The following is a 24,353-nucleotide window of genomic DNA, read 5'->3' on the forward strand; positions in this document are numbered from 1 at the left end:
AAAAAAAAAAAACTTCCATGACAATGACATTAAAAAAAAAGTCAGGAGAATTTTTCTTACAGAATTTTGACATTCTGTATTTCTGTGATTATTTCCCCATGATTCAGGTCAGGACCTGCTACATAATTTTCAAGTCCCTTGTTAAAAAGTTATTAAGAATTTCAACATGGCAACAGCAGAACATTAAACTAAAAACAAGGTTTTTCTGACTGCAAATCCTGTGTGACCACATGGGTCACACCCCCATGAAGCCAGCCTTGATTCAGATTAAACATTTCTGCAAGCCTACTACATAGATGATGATTCATACTTCCCACTGCACCACATGAGGACACATACCATTTTGTAAATGCTAATTCCAGGCTTCAAATACATCTCCAATTAGTGCTAGTTTATCATTACCTCTGGTTCTTCTTGCATTTGCCAAAATACAATAAAGAGTCTAGATTTCAAATATATCTCAAATAAATTCTAGCTAGTGGGAAATGTAGTTAATGATACACAATAATTCGAAACTGTTTCCAGAATACTATCTCCTATCCTTCCAGACTGGCTACAACAATAAAATGTTTTCAAAATACCCTGGAAATCAACATGGTATGTAAACTTTTAGTGACTCCAAAGATGAAAATCTATATTACCATCAGATAAAATCTCATCTATTCATCCACCCACCAAACATGTATCAAGTACCAACTATCGATGGGACCTTGGACTTCATTATATAGAAATAAACAGGCGTAAGACACTGTCCCTGTACTTGAAAATTCCATAGTTGAGGGCTGAAGAAAGACATTACAAAAATCATAAAGCAGTATGAGAAATGCTAGAATAGAGTTGCTAATGGATACCAGGAGAGCCAATTTCAAGCCCAGACTTTGCCATTTACTAAATTTTACGAACACCCACAGCACATTTCACAGAGGATTCAGTGGAGTTACAATGAAAGAGAAAGAGCTTTAGAAACAAAATTATTAAGTGATGTAGAAAAATGAGAGGTATTATTATCAACCATAATAACTTGTTCCTGATACACAGAGTAATTATTTCATTTGATAAAATACTCATGAGCAATGGGAGGTTTTGTGGATTATAAGCTAAGTATTTAAGTTAAAAGAAGGCAAGATCAACCTAATAATATCACTCAAGCCAAAATCTCAGTCCTCCATTCCTTTTTTCCTACAGTCAACCCAGGAAACCTGTCTAGTGGCAGGCTCTGGCCACCTGTAGCCCAAGGGGTACAAAGCAACACTTAGGATGCACACAGGATTAACACGGTGCATCCTTTCACAGCATCTGGAATTTTTGTATTACCAGCTGACTCACGCTTTTCTCTGGGATGGGGAAGTTATGAGAGCCCTAAGAGTAGAAATGCTTCTACTCAAAAAAATAAAAAACAAAACTGGAACTGTTGGCTGTTATTAGCATAACATAACTTTTATGTTATTAGGGCATTATTCTTATTGTCAAGTCTAAATACACTTAATAAAAGTTAATGCTTTTTAGCTAATGCTCTGAGAAAAAGACAGGCTAGTAACATTGACCAACACAACTTCTGCAATCTTCATTTCACCCAGAAGGGAGAAACATCCAACATGAAGATTTAGAAGGAAAAAATAACTTTCACCCTAGGAACAAATGTTTGGTTTGTTTGCTTATTTACTTGATATGCAAAAAATAAAAGGCCACAACCCCCCACATATCAGTTAAATTTCCTGCTGTAGTTGTATTTGATCACATTTGTAAGCACTACATTTAGTTCTGTTTCCTCTGACATTATGAGTCTCCATAACATAAAAATACCTGATGTCGTGTTCTTTCCATGTGAAATTTTACAGCCTTTATTTGTTATGATTTTAAAACTGTTTTCAAATGGGAGCATGCATCATTGGTTTAAAAGAAAAGGGTTGAATAATCAAGCTTAAAGTACATTGGAAAGTACAAATGATTTTAAAAAAAAAGAAATTCACATGAGGTATACCTGGTTTCCTAAAAGTGATTAGGATGCTCTTTTTCCTCAACCACAACTAATGAATCAGTAACAATTAGCAGTCATCATCCAAAAAGCATATCATGTACTAAAATAATAATTTTTTTAATGGGTTAACTGTTGTGAACTAGCAAATGAACCTAAGCCTTTTTATATATATATATATATATATATATATATTTTTTTTTTTTTTTTTTTTTGCGATATGTGGGCCTCTCACTGTTGTGGCCTCTCCCGTTGCGGAGCACAGGCTCCAGACGCGCAGGCTCAATGGCCATGGCTCACGGGCCTAGCCGCTCCGCGGCATGTGGGATCTTCCCGGACCGGGGCACGAACCCGTGTCCCCTGCATCGGCAGGCGGATCTCAGCCACTGCGCCACCAGGGAAGCCCCTATATTTTTTATATAAGAAATACCTATAATGAAATTATCACTCTTCCAGTGATTTGTAATCATGTAAAATCTGAAGGAAAAGCCCCAAATACATTTTGCAACTAAAAAGAAGACACGTCCTAGGTGGGAACAGTAAAGTAAGCAGCTCGACTTCAAACTAATTTGCAAATTGAAAAAAAGCTTAAAACTTCCATACAGGTTGGTTTGAGAATCACCTCGGAATGTGAAATTTGGCCGAATTTTGCACCTTGGATATAGGCTAATCCACATCCGGCAAGAGGAGAGACCCGATTGGAGAAAGGTGCCATCATCAAATGATATCTCTTAATGTGTTCTAAGATCTATTTAAGCAACTGACTGACGAAGCTAATCTGGCTCTTTAACTTCAAGTTGGATAAGAATTCTAATAATTTGGTCTTTGTTCATATATTTATAATAATAACATCTATGTAGACATGTCATTTTGCAAAGTGATGATAAAGCAAGAGTTCTGAGATAAACTAAAAAATTCCACAGGTGGGGCTTCCCTGGCGGCACAGTGGTTGAGAGTCCGCCTGCTGATGCAGGGGAAACGGGTTCGTGCCCCGGTCTGGGGGGATCCCACATGCCACAGAGCGGCTGGGCCCGTGAGCCATGGCCGCTAAGCCTGCACGTCCGGAGCCTGTGCTCTGCAACGGGAGAGGCCGCAACAGTGAGAGGCCTGCGTACTGCAAAAAAAAAAAAAAAAAAATTCCACAGGCATATATCCAAGAGACTGTGCTAAAAAGAAGACAGGTAAAATTATGTGAAGGTTCTCAGCATCAGGGCTATAAAGCACTGCAGAAGCTACTGTATCATTCACAGGACCATTATCTTTGGTCACTGAAAACGTCCCTTTAACAAATATTTTCATATGACAAAGCAATTTAACTTCTCAATAAGGTCACACCTACTGAAACTCCCACTAAGTGAAGTACAAAAACATTGCCCAGGCTATTCAGCATCCTTTCTATGATGGCCTGAACATATCTCCCAAAGTAATAAAAAAAAATTCTTCCCATTTGTGTTAACGAATTTATGAGTCCGAACACTCCTAAATTCGACGCAGTTTTCCAAAAGTGACATCTCAGTTCATCAGCACTCTGTCCATTAACTAAGGAAAGCAGTAATAAATAATTTTTTCTCAGTTCAAAGAAATGTCACGCTTATGGTTATATCAGTTTATGACCCTCAAATCTCCCCCAGCAATCCCTAACCCCACCTATTTATTCTCCTCTGCCTTTGGCAGCAAGTGTGAAAAACAAATGTGAGGTTGTGTTACTGTAGGTCCCTTTTTCTGCTAGCAACAGCACATACCTTCACCTGCCATTGACATCTTTCAGCAACTTAAAATAGATAGTGGGCTTCCCTGGTGGCGCAGTGGTTGGGAATCTCCCTGCCAATGCAGGGGACACGCGTTCGAGCCCTGGTCTGGGAGGATCCCACATGCCGCAGAGCAACTGGGCCCGTGAGCCACAACTACTGAGCCTGCGCGTCTGGAGCCTGTGCTCCGCAACAAGAGAGGCCGCGACAGTGAGAGGCCCGCGCACCGCGATGAAGAGTGGCCCACGCTCGCCGCAACTGGAGAAAGCCCTCGTACAGAAACGAAGACCCAACAGTCAAAAATAAATAAATAAATTTAAAATAGATAGTTATATACCAGGAAATACCATGTTCATTTTTTAAATTTATAATTTAAAATGTATTTTAAAAATACAGTGTCTCCCCACGTACACAATTCCCTCCCCTTCTATGAGATTCAGAAGCATTTTACCAGGTTGAATTGGACTCTACTAAAGACTCTAGTATGAAAACGCATTTCATCCTCACCACCAAAAAGAAAAAATGCTGTTAAAAAAAAAAAAAAAAAAAACAGGCAAAATTAAATCTATAGTGTTAGACATTGGAATAGTAATAAACTTTGGGGAGGCTGGAGGGGATAGCGATTAGGAAGGGTTCCAAAGGGGACTATCTAGGATGCTGGCAATGTTGTATTTCTTGACCTGAGTAGTCGTTACACAGGTATGTTCACTTTGTAATAATTCATCAAGCTTATGACATCTATATTTTACTATTTTTATTTATTGATATTTGTGCATTTTACTTAAATATGCTTAGGTATTGTACATTTTTCTGTATGTATAGGACACTTTAAAATGAAAAATAAAATAATCCTTAGGGAATAAATAAATATGGCTCCTTACAGTTCCACTGTTATTAGGATAACGTCAGTAGTTCTACTGATCAAGTACAACTTGATCAGAGGGTGCAATAATTATCTCAAATAGTGTTTGTCATGGGCCAAAAAATCTCAGGGCCAAAAATCTCAAATTTAACAGGCCACTGTTAGAGATTAGAAGAAGAAATGAGTAAAATGTATCTAAGTCTAAATCAAGCTTTAGAACTCATGTGTTCTAGAAACAAAAAAAAAGTCAATCAGTCAACCAACTGAAAAGACAAATCCTTTCCTTGACAATTATATCCATGTCTACATTTTCTAAAGATGTGATGGGAAAGACCCACAAAGAACACATTTCAGTTTGAGCTATTTCATTTTCACTTGGTCTCAAATGTGGACTGTGAATTTAAAGACATAAAGAAAGGAATTTTATTGCTTGATTTTTTTTTCAGAACTTTTTTAGAATTCTAGGAAAAAACGTGGAAACAGGCACACTTGAAAGCACAATCTACACTTTATCAATGGAAAAACAATCTAAGCACTTTAAAAATGAAATCTTAAGATCTCAGCATTCAAAGATGCCAATGGATGAATCAGCCCTGTGTGCTATGTGTACATCCCCTACATCTGTTCCCATGTTACATTTCTCTGACCAACGTTTCTCAGGAAGCCCCTTAGCTCAGAAACGAATTTAGCTTAGATTCAATGTTTACGTAAATTCAATGAAAACTACTGAATTTTAAAGAGATTGTGTTATATAAGCCTTTTTAAAGGAGATCCTGTGCAAAACAGTATGATGTAAATGATGGCAACCTGAAACCGAACACTGAAGCCTTGATATAGGAAAGGGAAAGCTGACAAAGGAATGGTCTCAATGTGCAGCCTACCCACGGAACACATTCATTAAGCAAGCTTAGCAGCCAGCACTTACGATAATTGTTTTTGAAAAGAAACCCTTAGTGATTCTTTCTCCATATATACAAGATTCTTTTTCCACAAACCTTCATAAGAATGGTGAAAAATGACTACTTTCCCAATCATCTAAAATATTTGATTGTAAGCTTTAATTTAGATTTTCCAAGTTTGACCTCGTTTTCAACAGAAAATTCCTTTTACTGTTATTTCATGACAGGCCTTTGATCCTACTGACGACTCTTCTGATTCTATTGACTACTTTTATGATGAGGCTAAAAAAAATCAGACGTATGGAATGCTACAGACCTAAACCTAATTTGCTCTAAATTTTACCGGATATACTTTCTTGTCTTAAGTTTTTTATGAATATAGCTCTTTTCTTTGAAATTATGCACAGGATTTCACAAAACAATAAACAAATATAAAACTTCCCTTACCAACCCCAACATAATTTTAATACGATTCCCTTCCCTAACAATGTTAATGTAAACAGTAAACATGTAAAACAGTATTAATTAAATGCTAAAGGCACAAGAGTAAAAATGAAGCCTAATGTAATCCATATTATGACTGGATGGATTCCTGTTACCCTTCATTACTGTTCCACTTATTAAATCTCATTCATAATTAGAAATTCTAAACTATATTCCAACTACACCTTCCTGTTTATTTTAGAACAATTACTACTGGCCAGGTCATTGGATAAACATCAATCGCTTAAGATGTCTAGACTAGATGTCTCACAAATCACATATTAAAGAATCACATATTCTTTAAAAAGAGGTGTGAATAAAAATAGAGGTGAATGGAGGCAGCCCTTGTATTATACAGATCCCAGTGTGTTTTCAAAATAAGCTTAAACTTTAGCAAAGACTCTTAGTTCCGATATTAGAAATGAGCACTTTTCAAAACGTTAAATTGAAGCTCATCAATTTTAAGGAGTCAAGCTTTCTGGAAATCTAAGCTTTAGCATTTAAAATACATTAATATTTAGATATTCTTTCTTAAATTTTTGCCAAATTTCCTTAAGATAAGGAAAAACCAAGGAAACAGGTTGGCAAGCGCCATCTTGTGGACTCCCTAGAAAATGTTTTCACTCTATTCATCAGTACAGTTCCAGAAGCAAATCATTCTAATATTCAATACAATGTTCTCAATATTCAAAATGTTACTTTAATTTAAATCAAAGTATTCAGTTTTCCAGGGCCCAAATACCAATAACTGTAATGAAGTACATTTGTGAATTTATGATCCTTCTTCTAAAGCACTTGCAATATTTATAGCCAAACCATCACATTTGATCTTAAGAGCATCCTCAGGAGTTAGGCTGGAAAGATATATTATGCATTTGTGAAGCCTGAGAATCTTATATACCAAAGGAATTTTATGAGCATATAGTCAGTGGAGAAGTTAGAATAATTCTCCTAATTTTGTAATGTAGCAAACAGTCTTAGGATAGTACCTTGCAAAATAGAGGCCTTTTGTTGTTTATAAAAACTAAATCGCAAAAGTTAACAAGAATTCTAAAGTTTAGTGGAACTAATAAATAGATACATCCATAGATCCGCTGTGTGTGTGTCTTATAAGCAAAAGTTTACAAGTTGAGTTAGGAGTTAAGGTACATAGTATGTGAAGATGCCCCAGAGTCATGCTCATATGACCCTCTTTAGACTTTAGAAACAGCATCGTTTTATTTTTTCATATAATATTAAAGATGAAATATTAATATTCTAAATTTACATAGTGGCCTGGAGTTGCTTCACCACCAACCCCAAAATATGTTTTCTTTGGCCCACCACGATGACTTTTTTCTTATTAGAGTTTTATAAATGACTATTTACAACATAACTACCATAATATTTTAGTTGCCTTGTGACAATGTGATAGACAACATTATTTCTACAGCAGCTTTCTCAGGAGCTATGAATCTTTTTATAATAAGGCACTGGAAAATAAAACGTGAAGACTATTAAATTTCATCTTTGGTTTGCTTTCTTTAGAAAAGAGTATGTAAAATGATAATACAGTGTTAAATATACCAGTTCATTCAAGTTTTCAGCATTAACAGTGTATTTTTATAATTAGGAAAAAGTTTCAGATGGATATAACTTAAGGAAATAGATCAGAAATATAGAACATGAGAGTTTAAAGTGGTAGACTTCACTCATTTCAGTTTATATTACCATTTCTAAGTCTGCCTTAAAATCATGATGTAAGTTTGAAAAAGTGCTGATTGAGAGAATTTATTATTAAAAGTGGCTGCATTTTCTCAATAAAAAAATTTAGATATTATAAATTCTTGATCTCTCAATCTAGGGATTACTAATTAAATGGAGCTTAATTATATTTCCATAAGCCTTCTGTTTAAATTTTAAAATAAATAAAAATTGTACCTTGCCATCTAATTATGGCGGCTGAAAATACATAGTAAGCAACATATTAAAAGTGCCCATTTTGAGCAGAGTTCCCTGTGCTATACAGTAGGTCCTTGCGGTTACCTATTTTAAATATAGCAGTGTGTACATGTCAATCCCAAACTCCCAATCTATCCCTCTGCTCAGTATTCTGTAATAACCTAAATGGGAAAAGAATTTGAAAAAGAATAGATACATGTATATGTATAAGTGAATCACTCTGCTGTACACCTGGAACTAACACAACATTGTTAATCAACTAACTATACTTCAATATAAAATAAAATTTTTTAAAATTTATTTCATCAAAGAGTTGTAGTTTACATTGTAAGATCTCTCTCATTCCCTGGTTAAAAAAAAAAAGTGCCCATTTATTTTAAATGTAAGCTTACTAATGAAAAAGACTACTTGGGACAGATCTTTTGCAAATTATCTAACATTAATAAACGTAGCATACGTTAATGCTCCTTCTTCTCCTGGTAACGGAAAATGGCTTATTACAGGACCTGAAACGCTGGATATTTTCTGTAGAGACTTTTATTAACTTTTGATTAAGTGAAAATTACTTCAAAATATCATTTTTAAGTTTTCAAATGCCTCTGTTTTCCCTAAGGTCAATTATGATAACTGAAAAACAAGATGAAATGAGAGAAGTTTTGATTAGAGGAGTGAAGTCAAAAGGCACCTGGAGCTGAATGAGGTCTCACCCCAGAGAAACAAGGAATCTGCGTGTGCAATCACTGCTCCTTCCCTCCCATCCTTCCCCAGGTTGTGTGAAAGACTGAGAAAAAAGAGAGAGCAAGAGCTCCTCTGTCTGGAGAAACGCAGAACAGCAGGTGGGGCAGGGGCGGCCCAAGAAAGAGGCTCTTGTCTCTCCAGAGAACTGCAGAGCCATCTGTCTGGAAAATTCAGGATGACAGGCCTCGACGTATTCTGCAAGTCTCCCTACTGTAGAGCAACGTCTGTTTCCTCCTTTCTTTTTATTACTGTATGATTAATCCATTTTGTTCTTTTTTCTTGTTCTTTAGAAATAATTTATCCTTTTAAGTTCAACTAAAAGAGTGAACTGACAAGTTGAGAATCATTTCTCATTCAAAAAATATAACTTAAAAGTCTCTGGTTCACTTTTCAACGTAATGATGAAGAAAAAGCACACGAACTTTGCTTTTATGGCTCTCATCTTTAACTACATATTTTGCACACATATATAATGAGCATTTTTATAACATCTAAATCTGAGAATATTAACAAATGTCATCCAAAGACTTAAATAGGTAGGCTCACCAAAAGCGACTTATAGGAGTGGCAAAATCATTTTCATAAAAAAATTTTTCACAATTAAATGAAGTATTACTGTCAATACATGAAATGTCCTATAAACCACAGACTTCATCTTTCTTTTTAGGTTTCAGCACATTCTGAAAAACAATCACTAGCATTAGCTTTTTGGTCCACTGCTTAGTGACTTCTATTCAGCAACTTTAGAAACACTTAATAAGCCAGTTTCCAAATAGCGGACTAATATACAAATGTCCTGTGAACTTGGCTAACCCACCAAGTCCTGAAAGGGAGCTTGAACAAGGTAGGGCTCTTCACCATCTCCTTGCTAATGGCCTAAGAAAGTCTAAAAGAGCAGAGAACATATATGAAATCAGGAGAACCCATCATTTCTCTTACTTTTAGCACGGTCTCTCCACAAGGAGGGAGAGTATTCTGTTTTCAGGTGAATACTGGACACAATGCAACATTAAAGGAACCAGCAAAACAACCTAAATTAACAAGCCCTGTGTGTGTAGTATCTACTGTTTAGTGTCCCTTCTCCAGGATTAAGAGGATTTTTACAGAATAAAAAGCAGTATAAATTCAACCAGAATTTCACCAGAAACTTTTGGAACAAGTCAAGCTAACAAAAGCAACCAATCACAAAGTAAATGACATATCTGCCCTTGACATGTATCAATACTGCAGGAATATATGCATTTCTTCCTTTAAAGACTGAAAATAAGATCATCAGACAACAAAAACAATATATGAGATTCTGAGATATGCTTACTATTGTTAACTTGTTTAAAGTATTATAAAGTTATAGAAAAAATTAGAGAATGCTTTATATTTCTACCCTGGAAACTGTTCAACTATGGAAGTACTGTGGTTTAATAACTCTTTTATTCACTTAAATATTTTTTGAGCACCTGCTATATGTGAAGCACTGTGCCAAGCATGGTAAGGAGTACAGAAATGAGAATGACTCTTCCCTTAAAGGAACCATCAGCCTAGAAAACATATGATAAAGATACATTACTACTGTGAAAGGAACACATTGACAAATGTCACAGGAGATTCATGGATAAAATGATAAAGAATTCAGAAGATGAAGAGATTCCTTCTGAATGGGTGGCAGGAGGCGGAGGGTATGGATTGCGGTACTGAAACGAAAGGCAGAGCAAGAGCTGGAAATAGAGAAAGGAACAGAACGGAAGCTATTGCAGAGATCAAGCTGCAAGAGTTAGCAGCTGATTGGGTACTAGAGGCAAGGGGAGGGAGGACAGAAGGACAAAAGCTAAGGATTTGGGGCTGGGAACGTGTGGAGTCAGAAATGTCCGCAGGAAATCCTGATAGCGATTTGGAGGGTATGGAAGGGCAGAGCTGGAGATGGAGACTTGGGAATCACCCACACAATACTCACTGCTGAAGTCTATATATTCCCAAGTGAGAAAGGAAGGTCCATTCCTGAAAAGCAGTAACAGGGGAGCAAACAAGAGAGAACTGAGGAACAGTGAAAGGGAAGAAAAGAATAGCTAGAGAATACAATGTCTGAAAGGCAAGAAAAAAGTTTCAAGAAGAAAGAGGCAATCAAAAATAGCAAATAGTGGGGGCTTCCCTGGTGGCGCAGTGGTTGAGAGTCCGCCTGCCGATGCAGGGGACAGGGGTTCGTGCCCTGGTCCGGGAAGATCCCACATGCCGCGGAGCGGCTGGGCCCGTGAGCCATGGCCGCTGGGCCTGGGCGTCCGGACCCTGTGCTCTGCAATGGAAGAGGCCACAACAGTGAGAGGCCCGCGTACTGCAAAAAAAAAAAAAAAAAAAAAAATAGCAAATAGTGCAAAAAGATCAAACATGACAACATGGAGAAGCCACAGTTTACTGGCTATGAATTGATAAAGCACTTCCAAACAGCAGCAGAATGGAGGCTCTTCTTGACCAAACTTTAGTTAGGCTCCTCTAATTCCATTTCTAAAGGGCTCAACCTTGACCCCTGGCCTTGCCAGGCCTGCACTGCCCAGTTTTAGCAATTCTAAGTCACTTTAGAAAGAATCCCACACCCTTGATACCTGATCCCTCCTGATACCTAATCAAATTCCTCACCCGCCCCCCACCCCCCACCCCGGGGCTTCCCTGGTGGCGCAGTGGTTAAGAATCTGCCTGCCAATGGAGGGGACACAGGTTCGAGCCCTGGTCCGGGAAAATCCCACATGCCACGGAGCAACTAAGCCCATGCACCACAACTACTGAGCCTGCACTCTAGAGCCCATGTTCCACAACTACAGAAGCCACCATAATGAGAGTACCTCGCACCGCAACGCAAAGTAGCCTCCACTCAACACAAAGAGAGGGCTAGACTACAGAAAGCCCATGCGCAGTAACGAAGCCCCAACACAGCCATAAATAAATTAATTAATTAATTTTAAAAAAATTCCTCACCCCCGGCCCTTGATATTTGACCACCTGGCCTGCCCTCAGCAAGAATCCTGTTAGGTCAGTTTAACAAGAACTCCCCCTATCCTCATCTCCTCTTAGTAATTTTCCATCCACTGATCACCCCCCCACCAATCTGCTCCTTGACTATAAATCCCCACTTGTTCTTATATTTGGAGTTAAGCCTGATCTCTCTCTCCTATTGTGATAGTCTTGACACCTATTGCAATAGTCTTGAAGAAAGTCTTCCTTGTTTCAACAAACATCAGAAAAGTTTCTCCTTTCACAGTTGTCAATCTTTTTTTCACTAGGGATTAATGACATTCACAAATGTCTCATAACCAATAATGATAAAATATGGTGGCTGAGAAGATAGAGCGTAGAGGGGGGAGGTGTATACAGAATGTCATTTCAACAGACCTCTGGTAAGAAGCGGGCCACTAATAACTCAGGATGGCATGAGAGGGTTCTAACGCCCTCATACCGAATAGGAAAGCATGGCTGTAATCAGAGGGAAATGATCCAGGATTCAGGGGAGAGGAAGGAACTAATGATACAAGACAGAGAAAAACGAATTCCCACACTTACTGTTTTTAATCCTCTTGCATTGTATCTTTTTGGAAACCACCTCAAATTCTTTCTGGGACAATGAGAGGTGTTAATAAGTAAAATTTTCCTTTTCTTTCCACTTAAAAATATGAATGCTGAAACAGTTGCTTTTATCTGCTCTTCTAATGAATATACGAAAACTAATAGGAATGCTCATGTAGCACACAAATTTATTATAATGAGAGAAGGATTATATTGTTTTTATTTTCTGACCTCTAAAAGGTTAAGTTAGCCATTTTCATACTGAATTCCTATTCAATTTGATTACGTTCGCTACTGTGAGGGTAAAGCACAAACAAACCAAGCTAATTTATGTGCAATTCCTTTGTACTATTGAAATGAAAAGGAACAATAGTTTAATGAAGCGGAATTTGTTATCTAATTACACCAAATAATTTAGAAACATCTGCGGATGCTTAGTAATACTATATTTAAACCTCAAAGAATCTGCTCCCAGAGAGATTTCCATTTGATTCAAGCCTTTGCGAGCTTCCAGTTGGGGGTTCCATATTAGAGTATGGAACCAAGGGATGGTATGATGGCACATTTACCAAATTTTTTTAAAAATGAAGAAATGAACAAAAGAATTATGATAAATAGAGAGTGTGTATCATATGGACTTGGGCCTTAAAATTAACTTCCAAATTTAAGGAATACAGTAGACTACTGTAACATCATACATTCATTGAAACCTTTATTGTTTAGCTATTGAGTGGCTGCATCACAGTGGCAGTTGTTAAAAGGACAGAAAGAAATCCATAGCTTTCCCATTAAAGAACTTCACCTAATGGGGAAGATAGGACAATATAAACTAACCATTATATCACCACATGAAAAGTGGCAGGGCAGAGACATATATACAGCACTATGGATGCAGAAAAGGTGTAACTAACCCACAAAGACCACATAGAAGAGATGACTATTCAAGCTGAGTTTTGTGAGATGCGTAGAGGGGAGTGGGGCAAAGAAGGGCTTGAGCAATGATGCCAAAGCCATGTTGGGTACAGTCCCTTCTGGAAACTTCAAGTCCTTCAGCATGCCTGAAGCACAGCCTCTGAGGAGGGGATAAGATATGAGGCCAAATAAGTAGGTAAGCAGCAGTCCTACCCTTTTCTGTGGCCTCACTGAGTGGCTTGTGGTTGGGATTGAACGCAGGCCACCGCAGTGAAAGCCCGGAATCCTAACCACTAGGCCACCAGGGAACTCCCAGCAGCAGTCCTATCTTGACAGCCTTATATGCAAACTAGGGAATTTGGACTTAATCTTAATGGTGATGGGGACTCGCTGGAGGATTTCAGGTAGGGAAGTGAATTGTTAGACTAATAAATTTCTAAGAGGCAGGTGTGAATTTCCAATTATAGACGCTAATACAATAAGCAAGAACAACCCAAAATAATAAAGGAAGAAAAAAGATAAGTGTTTAAACTGATTCAAGGTTGTTCACAGGATAAGTGTATAGAGTGACAGTCCACTGTCACGTTTATTCTTCGCTCATTCACTTATTCACTCAATAAACTTGGACTGAGCACCTACTACGTGCCAGCCATTGAGCTCACAGTCCTTGATATACTTTAAGTGTCATGGGGGCTGGGGCTAGATCTGACTATATTCTGGATTACCTCCCAAGAGAGAAGTAAGCCTTGGCCAGTGTATTTTTTACATTTTCAGAGTACACTAGAAAGTACCAAGTGCCCAGCACTATCAGAAATCTCTCTGCTCTTCCCTGTACCTCCCTGAACCAGATCTCTACCAGAGCATTCTCAGACAAAGTCTACAGTGGAATGTGACATATATTTAGCCACACATACAAACAGAAATATTGCAGAACCACTTTTTCAAGTGGGTCAACAGACTTGTGAAAAAAACAGAGAAACTCTGTTGGTATCTTGGATCTTTGCTAATAGTTATCATAATAATATTAGTAACAATATTAGCTACTATGTATCTTCAACCACCATGTTAAGGGAATTAATAGCCCCTGTTTACATATAAGGAAAATGAGACTAGGATTTAGAGCTGACACTTGGCAGAGAAAGGACTAAATGTAGCTCTCTTACTCCAAAATCTAAGCCCTTTCCTCTGCACTTCATGCTATGGAAGTATCCTCCACGAGCTTCCCATCTCACTCAGAGTAAAATCTGAAGTCCTTACCATGCTTTACGGTCAGGGCCCTACAGAATCTGTGACCCCAACACTCCTCCTCCCCCAGGTGTCTCTTTGCCTTCACCTCCTAGCACTTCCCCAGCTCACTCTGCTCCAGCCATGTTGCCCTTCTTCCTGTTTCTCAAAACTGTTGAGCACATCCCTGCCTTAAAGCCTGTTCCACGAGGTGATTCCCCATTTTCACAGGACTCTTTCTCTTACTTCCTTCTAGTCTCTGCTCAAAATCCACCTTTGCTGTGAGGCCTTCCCTGACCACTCTGCGGCATAGCTAGCCCCATCCTCTTCACCCTGCTTCATTTTTGTTCACAGCATTAGCCCCCTGGCACATTATACATTTTTCTCTGTCACCATCCACTGCATATATAAGTTCCTGAGGACAGGAACTAATATATACCTCGCACATATTAGGCCCTCGATTCATCAAACAGATGAGTAAACGAATCACTAAATAGGAAAACACACCCCAGGCTACACAGCTACTCCTTAGGAAAATTATGAAAGAGTAGGTTTCTTGTTTCTGCTTCCTTCTCCCACTGTATCATCCACTCCTTCACCCTCACCCCAGATGTCCTGAGCTTTTATACTGCTTTGCTTATTACACCACCACCTACAACACACGTCCCTCTTAGTAGTGCCCCACCCTCCAAACAAACACTTCCACCACTTTCTTTTCTCTTACAGTGTAGCTCCCCCGGTCAAATCACTTGTTTGTCTTACTACTTTAAGGTCTTCAGTCCATAAATTAAAATCATTCTTCCATGCTATATGAAGATAAGTATCTATATTTAGCATGTTATTCTTTACAGGTAATACGCTAAAAAAATCATGCTTTAATTTTAATATAATGGTGTAAAATTCATTCGCCATAAAAGGCCTGCAGGGGAAATATTTCAGTCAGGCAGATGTTTACATAACCCTCAAATGCACATCTACCCACATACCTGTTGTCTGTCCCACCTATTACAAGCTACTTCAAATCCTAAAATCATCTCTGACAAAGTAATCTCACAGCCATTAAGGAGCTGAAAAACAACATTCTGTATAAAAAGTATATGACAGAAAGAATAAAGGCTGAAGCTATGTGTTAATCGCAGAAATGGGAAAATCAGGAAAGATTAGCAGTTTAAAGAGGACACGTTCCGTTTCTGAAATGTCAAGTTTGTGGTCATAAAAATCTATTCCAGTGAAGATCATGTTTCTTGGACAACATCCTTTTTCTTCTTGCTTTACACTGTGAAATATACAAGGTCCAATGAAATCCAAAGGTTAAAAGTCTGAGTGGAAAGGGAAAGGAACCACTTTCAGCACAGATGGATGAAACACAATGAGGTGGTCCCACGCCACCAAGCTGCTGGCGGCAGGCCTGGCCTGACTCATCTTCCCTTCTTCCCCAAACTACTCCATTGTCTGGCAATAAGTCTTTCCAAGAAGTGCCTGCTTTTCTAAATTTAAAACAACCGTTCAAAACAGGTAGGGGTATCTTAACGTATCAATTTTTAAGTTTGTTATTTGTTCCTTGGGGAACAAAAAAAAAAAAAAAACTTTCTAAAAACATGGAGAGGTCTAAAGCTTCCGGTATGTAAAACCACTCTTTTAAAAATAGTATTTTCTGAATGAAGTTTTTTCTATTTGCAATCCATGGTGTCTGGCTCTTTTAATCTAACGGTTTGGCGTCAGACATTATTTTATGGTTTTGAATATAATATAGAAAGTTACAAGACAAACATTAATTCAATTTGGCAAGTATCTTTTGACTGCCTAATGTGTGCAAGATTCTGTGCAAAAGAAGATGCTGGAACAAAAGTGATCAGCTTATATCCTGAACAAATTAGCTGTTACTCAACAACAATAGCAACAAATTAAAAATAAATAAAAATAGTATTTTCTGTTTTTACAGTTTAAGTGAAGTAAATTTTCCTTCTATTCAACCTGATTTCCTACCCTCCCCCATCATTCTATTAATACAATCTTATATTGAGATGAAATCACATACCATAAAATTCACCCTTTTAGAGTACACAAAGCAGTGGTTTTAGTATGTTCACAAAGTACTCATCCTGCTTTTTAAATATAAGGAGCTAAATTAGGAATGTATATTTGTAACTTTATTTTGACAGACATGATTTTTTTAATATCAGTGTTCAGTATGAAATATGGTTACATCATTCTGCTTTCTTAGTTTCTCCTACTCTGTTTTTTAAGTACAGTAGGATATTAATAAATAAAAAAATCAAAGTTTATGGGAATCATTTTCTATGTAAGAATGACTTATGACCGGTAATTGGTTGTTAAGGCCAGACTCGAGAATTTGTCTTTCATCGGGTTTGCAAAGCAAGTTCACTGACTTCTTTTAGATTATATATTGCAGACAAAACGTTCTTTAAAGGTGCTGTTACTGATACTTTATAAGAGTGAGCAAACATCAATTACCCATATCAAAGGATATTATCATTACTAGAGGGACTTTTGAGAAAAGCTGCACACAAACCCCAGCCCCAGCAAGGAACTCTGTGTCACGGCTGCTCTCAAGATGAACCAAACTGGGCTTCCGTGGTGGCGCAGTGGCTGAGAGTCCGCCTGCCGATGCAGGGGACATGGGTTCGTGCCCGGGTCCGGGAAGATCCCACATGCCATGGAGCGGCTGGGCCCGTGGGCCATGGCCACTGAGCCTGTGCGCCCGGAGCCTGTGCTCGGCAACGGGAGAGGCCACAACAGTTAGAGGCCCGCGTACCGCAAAAAAAAAAAAAAAAAAAAGATGGACCAAACTGTTAATACTTAAGTTAAATCAATCTGGCGAAAAACATATAGCTTACTGTCCTTAAGTCATTCCTTCAGAACTATTATTATATGACATATAAAGCACAACCAAACAGTATTTTTCTGCCTAACTAATTATCTTATGATTGCTTTAGATTAGTCTAAAACATGTATTCTCAATGGGGGTAAGATTGCCCTCAAGGGAGCAAAACTTAGCTTCTGGGAGTCAAAAAACTTTACTCTTTTTATGCATAAAGCAGACAAACATACAGTCCATAAACAGAGTCTCATGGAGAGAACAATTAAGAAAAAATTCTAAAAGGCTTCTTACAGAGGGTGATTTTAAAGAAAGGTTGAAAAATACTGATCTAAAAGAAACTGAAACTCTTCTTGACAACTGTGTCAGATGTTTGTAATTACACATATCACTATCTTCTATCTTCAAAGATTAGAATGCTTGTAGGATGGTTATTTGCAGGGGCAGATGTGCCTCAAAAGACTGCATAACCAACATTCCTCTTACACTGTACACAGATGGTGACTATCAGAGATATAACAACTATAATTCTTTTATCTCTCTTACATAGTACCAAGCCTGCAAACTTTAAAAGAAAAAAAATTTAAGCTGAGATGTTAACTTTTTTACACCAGTTAAAGAAGGAATATGCACAAGTACTTAAATAAGGATGGTGATTTTAATGACAGCTGAAAAGATGAAACATTCTAAAAAAAAGTATCTGGGCTCTCACCATCGGAGCACCCTGCTGCTTAGGTAACTCCCTCTCACATTCCTTGATGAGCAATGTCTGAAAAATTAAAATTTCAGCAGAGAGTGTATTCAAGTGGGAGTTTCCTATAAAATTAGCTTTTTGTCAAATAAATCATACTGAAAATATACAGCTGTCTTTTTAAAAATACATTTTAATGCCAGGACAGTAATGGAAATCAGAACATTTCCTAACTGTACCACAAAGAATACTCCATTCCCATTTAACTGTTCCAAAGGATCTCTGCCAAGATGCCCATGGCAGGTGTGTCAGGATAGTGAAAGATGCCAAAAAGAGCAGCATAATGAAAGGTTTCCATGGCAGTAGAAAAGTGTGAGGGAAGAATGTAAGAAATTACAGTGTAATCCTAAATATTAGAAGTGATCTATGGCAGTGATGACGGTAAATAAATGGTAAGAAGAAAAAAAGGCAGGGAGCAGGGGCAATGTCAGAGCCAATTCTACCCAGGTGGAGAAGAGAGTTATTCAGGTTTAGCTAGCCTAGCTGAAGTGCACCTGAGTTCCCAATCTCATCAGTTGGCTGGGCTATAAACCAGAGCTCTGTTTAGCTATAAATGACAGAAACTCCTGCCAAGGGATGACCCGACAGGATGCTTTTTCCTCAGCTCTGGCAGTAGTTACTTTGGGGAGGCTTAGGTAGAAACTCTATGGAGCTCTGACCTTGATGGCTGCAAAGTCACACCTGTCTAGTTTCTTGTTCCTACCTTCTCTTCACCAGCTCTTAGAACTTTATTTCATTGTTCCTCGGTTCTAGGTTGGTTATTAAGAAGGGATATGAGGTACTTCTGACCAAGACCAATTAGTTAAATAGCAATATCTAAAATAAAATCTATTTCTTCTAACCCTTGGGGACTGCTCTTAACATATTCAAAAAGCTATTTTGAACTGGGCAAGTTTGAGCAAATCTAGTATTTATCATTAATATAATAGTCCTTAAACTTGAATGGGCCTTAGAATCACAGAGGAGTTCCTTTAAAATCCCCTTCCTCTAAAAATGCAGATTCGTGCTCACTTCAGCAGCACATATACTAAAATTGGAATGACACAGAGATGTTCATTGCTGCTCTATTTACAATAGCCAGGACATGGAAGCAACCTAAGTGTCCATCGACAGATGAATGGATAAAGAAGATGTAGCACATATATACAATGGAATATTACTCAGCCATAAAAAGAAACGAAATTGAATTATTTGTAGGGAGGTGGATGGACCTAGTGTCTGTCATACAGAGCGATGTAAGTCAGAGAAAAACAAATACCGTATGCTAACACATATATATGGAATATAAAAAAAAAGTTATGAAGAACCTAGGGGCAGGACAGGAATAAAGACGCAGACGTACAGAATGGACTTGAGGACATGGGGAGGGGGAAGGGTAAGCTGGGACGAAGTGAGAGAGTGGCATGGACATATATACATAGCTGCATAGCACAGGGAGATCAGCTCAGTGCCTTGTGACCACCTAGAGGGGTGGGACAGTGAGGGAGGGAGGGAGGGAGACACAAGAGGGAAGAGATATGGGGATATATGTATATGTATAGCTGATTCACTTTGTTATACAGTAGAAACTAATACACCATTGTAAAGCAATTATATTCCAATAAAGATGTTAAAATAAATAAAAAATGAATAAAAATAACAAAACTGCAGATTCCGTGGGTCTCTGGGCAAAGGAATCTACATTTTTAACCGACATCTCAGATGACTGATGAGTGGTGTGCAGCCACACTCTTGAGATCAACTGCTGCTCTAATCATTACTGAGAAAACAGCCTCTGCACACAGATATACTTTGCTTTACAACAGAGGAATGTTCTTAAAAATTGTAACCAAATTGGATTTTGCAAACTAAATTCTATATTCCCGCAAGATGACTTTAAAATTTTAAAGATATTTTATTCATCCTGAGGGGTGGGAGTGGTTTCTTATACCTTCTTCTAGAGGTCAAATTCCATGCTCTTCCATTCCTCACCTCTACCTCAATAGTTAAAGATTTAATAATTTAGGAATCCATTTAAAAGAGCCTCATCACGTACTCCATGTCTCCCCAATTTATCTGTTTTATTCATCGAGAATGTCAGTCTTTTAAAAGTCGTTGATTCGTAAATCTTATCTTTGAAAACAAACCTTGAAAATGCAGACTCTCTTTAGGAAGGAAAGTCAAAAACAGTTTTAAAGAGAATTTACTGCAGTAGATTTTACTACTATGTATTAGCTACAACAATGTAAGATAAATGCTTCTTCAAAAGAAAATATCAACTACGAGTAAAGCCATCATTTTTAACTTCTATACCAAAAAAGTCCACACTTAAGGAAATGCTTCTACTAAGCAATGCATATTTGATACAAGGTATTGAAAAACAAGAGATTTTTATTATTTCTTTCAGAGAAAGAAGAAACATTTTTAAAACACTCATGGAGAACCACCAAGTAAGAAATGTCATTTCTAGTACTGTGGGTATTTGGGCCAAGTAAGCATAGTCCCAGACTGAAGATTGACAGACTATGTCCTAGGCTCAGTTTTGCCACAAAAGGGCCATGTGACCTTGGGAAATAACCTCTCTGGGTCTAAATTTAATTTGAAAAATAAGATTGTTAACTAAAAGTAATTCTTTAATTTCAGCAGATTAATTCACTCTGAAGTATTTACATCAAAAAGCATTGTGGTATGTGATGCCTGTAAAGTGCTTGATCAAATGACATTATTAAAATGTAACTGGAAACTTGATATTGTGAGTAACTCACTAAGACTGTCCTTGTAGCTATCAGGTACATATCATAAGACTTTTCTCCTTTGAAAAACTGAATACTTTGATTATCTAAATTTTCACATACTGAGTTTTCTTAAAGCAAAGTACGTAAGTACCACAGTTTGTTTCTGTAAAAGAAAATAAAGTATTTTTTCAGTCCTTCTTTCCAACCCATTGTCATTACAGACTCTGGGGAAAAACAAAACAAAACAAAAAAACCTTTAAGTCTTAACCACTGAAACAATGTTACAGTAATTACACCACAGAAATAACACTTTCCTAAAATACTCAAAGATATTCACCTGAGACTACTTATCTTCAGTACCAACTTTCTTCTGTCTACTCTATTTGTTAGAGCAACATTTTCAATTTTAGCAAATACTAAAATAAATTCACCACTCATTCTTGTTTCCAAAGGAATATACCGGGTCCAAAAAATTCCCCCAAAATCCAACAGGAATCAACACAGGCATTTGACAATTCCAGGGAGGCTGGGATGCACAGACATCTTGTTCAAAATGAATAAACTTTCCAGGACCTTTATTTACAGACTTGAGAAACATAGGTTTGGAAACAACCAGCTAACTTCGCTCCCAAGTTGGCATCTTAGAGAATCCTCCGTTTACAAAACACCCAGGACCTCAGAGCCTCCCTGCCCAGAATTGGCAAGGGGAGCACACGCCCATCGGCCCTGCCTGGAGAGGAAACAATGGGAGAGGCGCGAGGGAGCGAGCCCGGCGCCCCGAGCGGCCCAAGTCAGCGGCCCCGGCCCGCGGCCGACACCGCCTGCGGCGTCCCCTCCCCAGGCGCCCCGGCACCCGCCCTCGAGCCCCGCGGCGCGGCCCACCTGCGGCGGCGCGGCCAAAGGGCTGCACTTACCAAACAGGGTCAGGGCCATTGTAAAGGCGCTTGGCAACTGCTCGCCGCCGCCCGCCGGTCCACGCGCTCCTCCCAGGCCGGCCGGAGATCACCGCATCGGCCCGATGCGCTCACACCTCGGAGGGAGCGGGTAGTCGGAGGGGCGTGGTGGGGTTGCTGGCGCGCGAGGAGGCTGCAGGCCGGGAGGCAGGGCACCGCTGCAAGAAAAAGTTATTTACGCGTTATTGTCAGGCGCATCCGGACAAGGGGGGACCCGCTAGCCCTCGGCGAGCCGGCACTTGTCGCTGCCATCTGTGCACTACGCGGAGCGCGCGCGGGTGCCGGTACCTGCGAGGCGGGGAAGCTTGGCCGCGGCGCAATGGCAGGAGGAGAGGCGGCGCCGCAGTGGCGGCGGCGGCGGCGGCGGCGGCGGCGGCGGGGAGAGGAGCAGTCTCGCAGAGCCCCCGGCGGGGCGCGCTCACTCTGCATCCCGCGGCCTCGCAGACGCCATCTTGCGATAGCGTCTCCCACAGGATCCGCCGCCGCGCCTCCTCCCGTCTCCCCCTAGGGCGGCGTAGCCCTGTGCGTTCCCATGGCAACGGGCGCGCGCGGGCGCCGGGGACGCGCGCCCCTCCTGCCCTGTGCCGCTGGGAGCCGCCTGGGCCGCCCGGGAGGCGGCCTCTTGTAGCCAGGGAGGGGCGGGGCGGTGTGCGTTTTAGCCGAAATCCCCGGTTTTTTCTTAAATGGGATTTGTGGAGGCGCAGAGAGGAGCTGTTACTCGAAAGAAGAGTCACTGGAGGATGCTCCGTGAACACAAGGACCCAGCCAGGGTCATCTGGGGATCGGGTTCGTTTGAGGATATATCTCTCCCCCGGCGCCTCCGGGGTTAACGGAGAGTCTGGAGCCCTTGACGTGAAGCTATAGGACTCCAGGAAGGGAGCCTAGAGTCGAACAGAAGCACTGAATGTTGCTTTCCTCTCCATTGGGACTTAGGAGTCAGTAAGAATAGTTCTGGTCAGACTGTCGTCCGTTAAAAAGCATCTGAGAATACCTAAAATCATTTGTTTTAAGTGCTTAAACCTAATTTTCTTCTTTACACCTCTTTGATATTGCCTCAGGAAAAAAATCAACATTTCTCGCCGATTGGCACTTCTTTACCACAAAAGATTGTTCCCCTGAGCTTTTTGCATTTATCTGTTAATCACTGGCAGCACCCCTCTTTCTGTGATGTTCTCTGATCGCCTCTGTCCTTGCCTTAATTAAACGAGAAGCCATATAACGCCTTGAGATTATCAGGCAAAAGATGTTACTGAAAAGCTCCGTTATGATGGTTTTTGTCGTTTTCATTGAATGTATTAAAAAATTCAGTATTCCCTAGTTGCTATGATTGTTTCCTGGGGGGTTTGTTTTGCTTTTGTTTTTGTTTTTAACCCTCCTTTTTTCTTGTTTCTCTGCTTAGGGATTTGATACTATTTCAGCATCTAATCATGTAGATTTTCCCTTTGGTTCTCATTTCTTCCTGGCTGCATCTTTCCTCTTTCAGTTCCTCAGGTTCCCTAATGTCATTTTCCTCTTCTCTCTACTTTTCAACTAATTCTTTTAAGAATATTATATCAATATCTTCTATTTAATTTATCTTGAGGATCAAAATCGTTATAAAAATGAAAATTACTACTTCAAATAGAACCACAGTTAATTCATCATCCTTTCACAGCAGACTCAAAGATCAGAAGAAAAAGAAAAGCAGGTTGGAAGGAGGAGCCAGCCTTTTGTTTCACGTCAGTTACCTCAAGAGAAAAAGAAATAGTAAAATAATTCAACATCAGTGGGCAAATATTTAAGATGCTATATGTCTGAAATCTTCTGGTGTAGTAAAAGGGCTCTCCTTTAGCCACTAATATCAGAATAAATCTTGAAATCCCCAGAATTTTAAATCTTTAATGAAAAGGACTCGATTTTGAACAGGCTTTCTGCTCATGAAAAATTACAAACACACAGCTCATGAAGATAAATGAGACACTCAAGAAGGCTTTGTGGGACAGACTTTAGAACCGTGTAAAGCTTGCTGCTGATCTGCTCAAGCAAAAACTAAAAACACCATTTACTCTCTCAATCAGAGGTCCCCAAACTTTTGGGTACCTAATTTTCCTTTGAGGGTCAATGAAAATACTGTCTCTCTTCCTAGAAAAATGTTTATGTGTATACATACAGCCACCAAACTTTTTTCACACAATTTCAGGGGGATTATAGTTATTCAGGGACCTTAGGTTAGCTTCCAGATATCCTTTTTAATCTAGGAAAGTTTTTGCCTTTATAATTAAAATTTTTTTAAATTCCCCTTTCATATAGAAGCATGGAATTTTGAACAGAAAGGGACCAAACCCCCCAATATACAGGTAAGGAATCTGAGGGTGCAGTGGTCAAAAGAGTTTCCCAGGTGTGTACACCTATATAGTGGCAAAACTAATAGGAAAATCTTAGGCATCTGGTGTTCTCCCTGACCACCTCTCCCACTCTCCACCCCCCACCTATATACAGGGTACATGGTTTGAATTTTAAAAGAAAACTCTGTTTAGTATTAGAAGCAGAGTTGCAAGGGGGGGTGTTTTTTCCTCAACCATTTTACATGTTTGGGTCTTCTTGTAGTTTGGGAAGTTGAATTTTGTCCAAAAGAATCTTTCTTCATGTGCTCTTCAACTCCCAACCATGTGCCTAATCAGGCTAAGAGGCGCTTTTCTCCCTCTTTGTTAAGCTCTCTTTGAGAGGTAACAGAGCATCAAGGTTTTGATGCTACAGCTCAGCTTGTTGGTAATTCTCTCTATGCTTTG

The 24,353-nt window shown here is 39.2% G+C and overlaps 1 protein-coding gene across 2 annotated transcripts in view; it reads right to left on the reverse strand.

Moving 5' to 3' along the window:
* CHN1 (chimerin 1) overlaps nt 1–22,057 on the reverse strand; it is a 177,242-nt gene extending 155,185 nt beyond the window's left edge. The window contains exons 1-2 of one of the 2 annotated variants that reach the window (XM_065881173.1): nt 21,874–22,057; nt 21,547–21,743 (exon numbers count right to left, since the gene is read on the reverse strand). In XM_065881173.1, the coding sequence (XP_065737245.1) occupies nt 21,547–21,565 (19 nt within the window). In that variant the 5' untranslated portion in view covers nt 21,566–21,743; nt 21,874–22,057. The remainder of the gene's footprint in view (nt 1–21,546; nt 21,744–21,873) is intronic. The other variant, XM_065881174.1, reaches the window with a different exon arrangement.
* Between the last annotated feature and the right edge of the window lie 2,296 nt (nt 22,058–24,353).

This window comes from Phocoena phocoena, chromosome 7, assembly GCF_963924675.1.
Source record: "Phocoena phocoena chromosome 7, mPhoPho1.1, whole genome shotgun sequence".
In the NCBI taxonomy this organism is placed as follows: domain Eukaryota; kingdom Metazoa; phylum Chordata; class Mammalia; order Artiodactyla; family Phocoenidae; genus Phocoena; species Phocoena phocoena.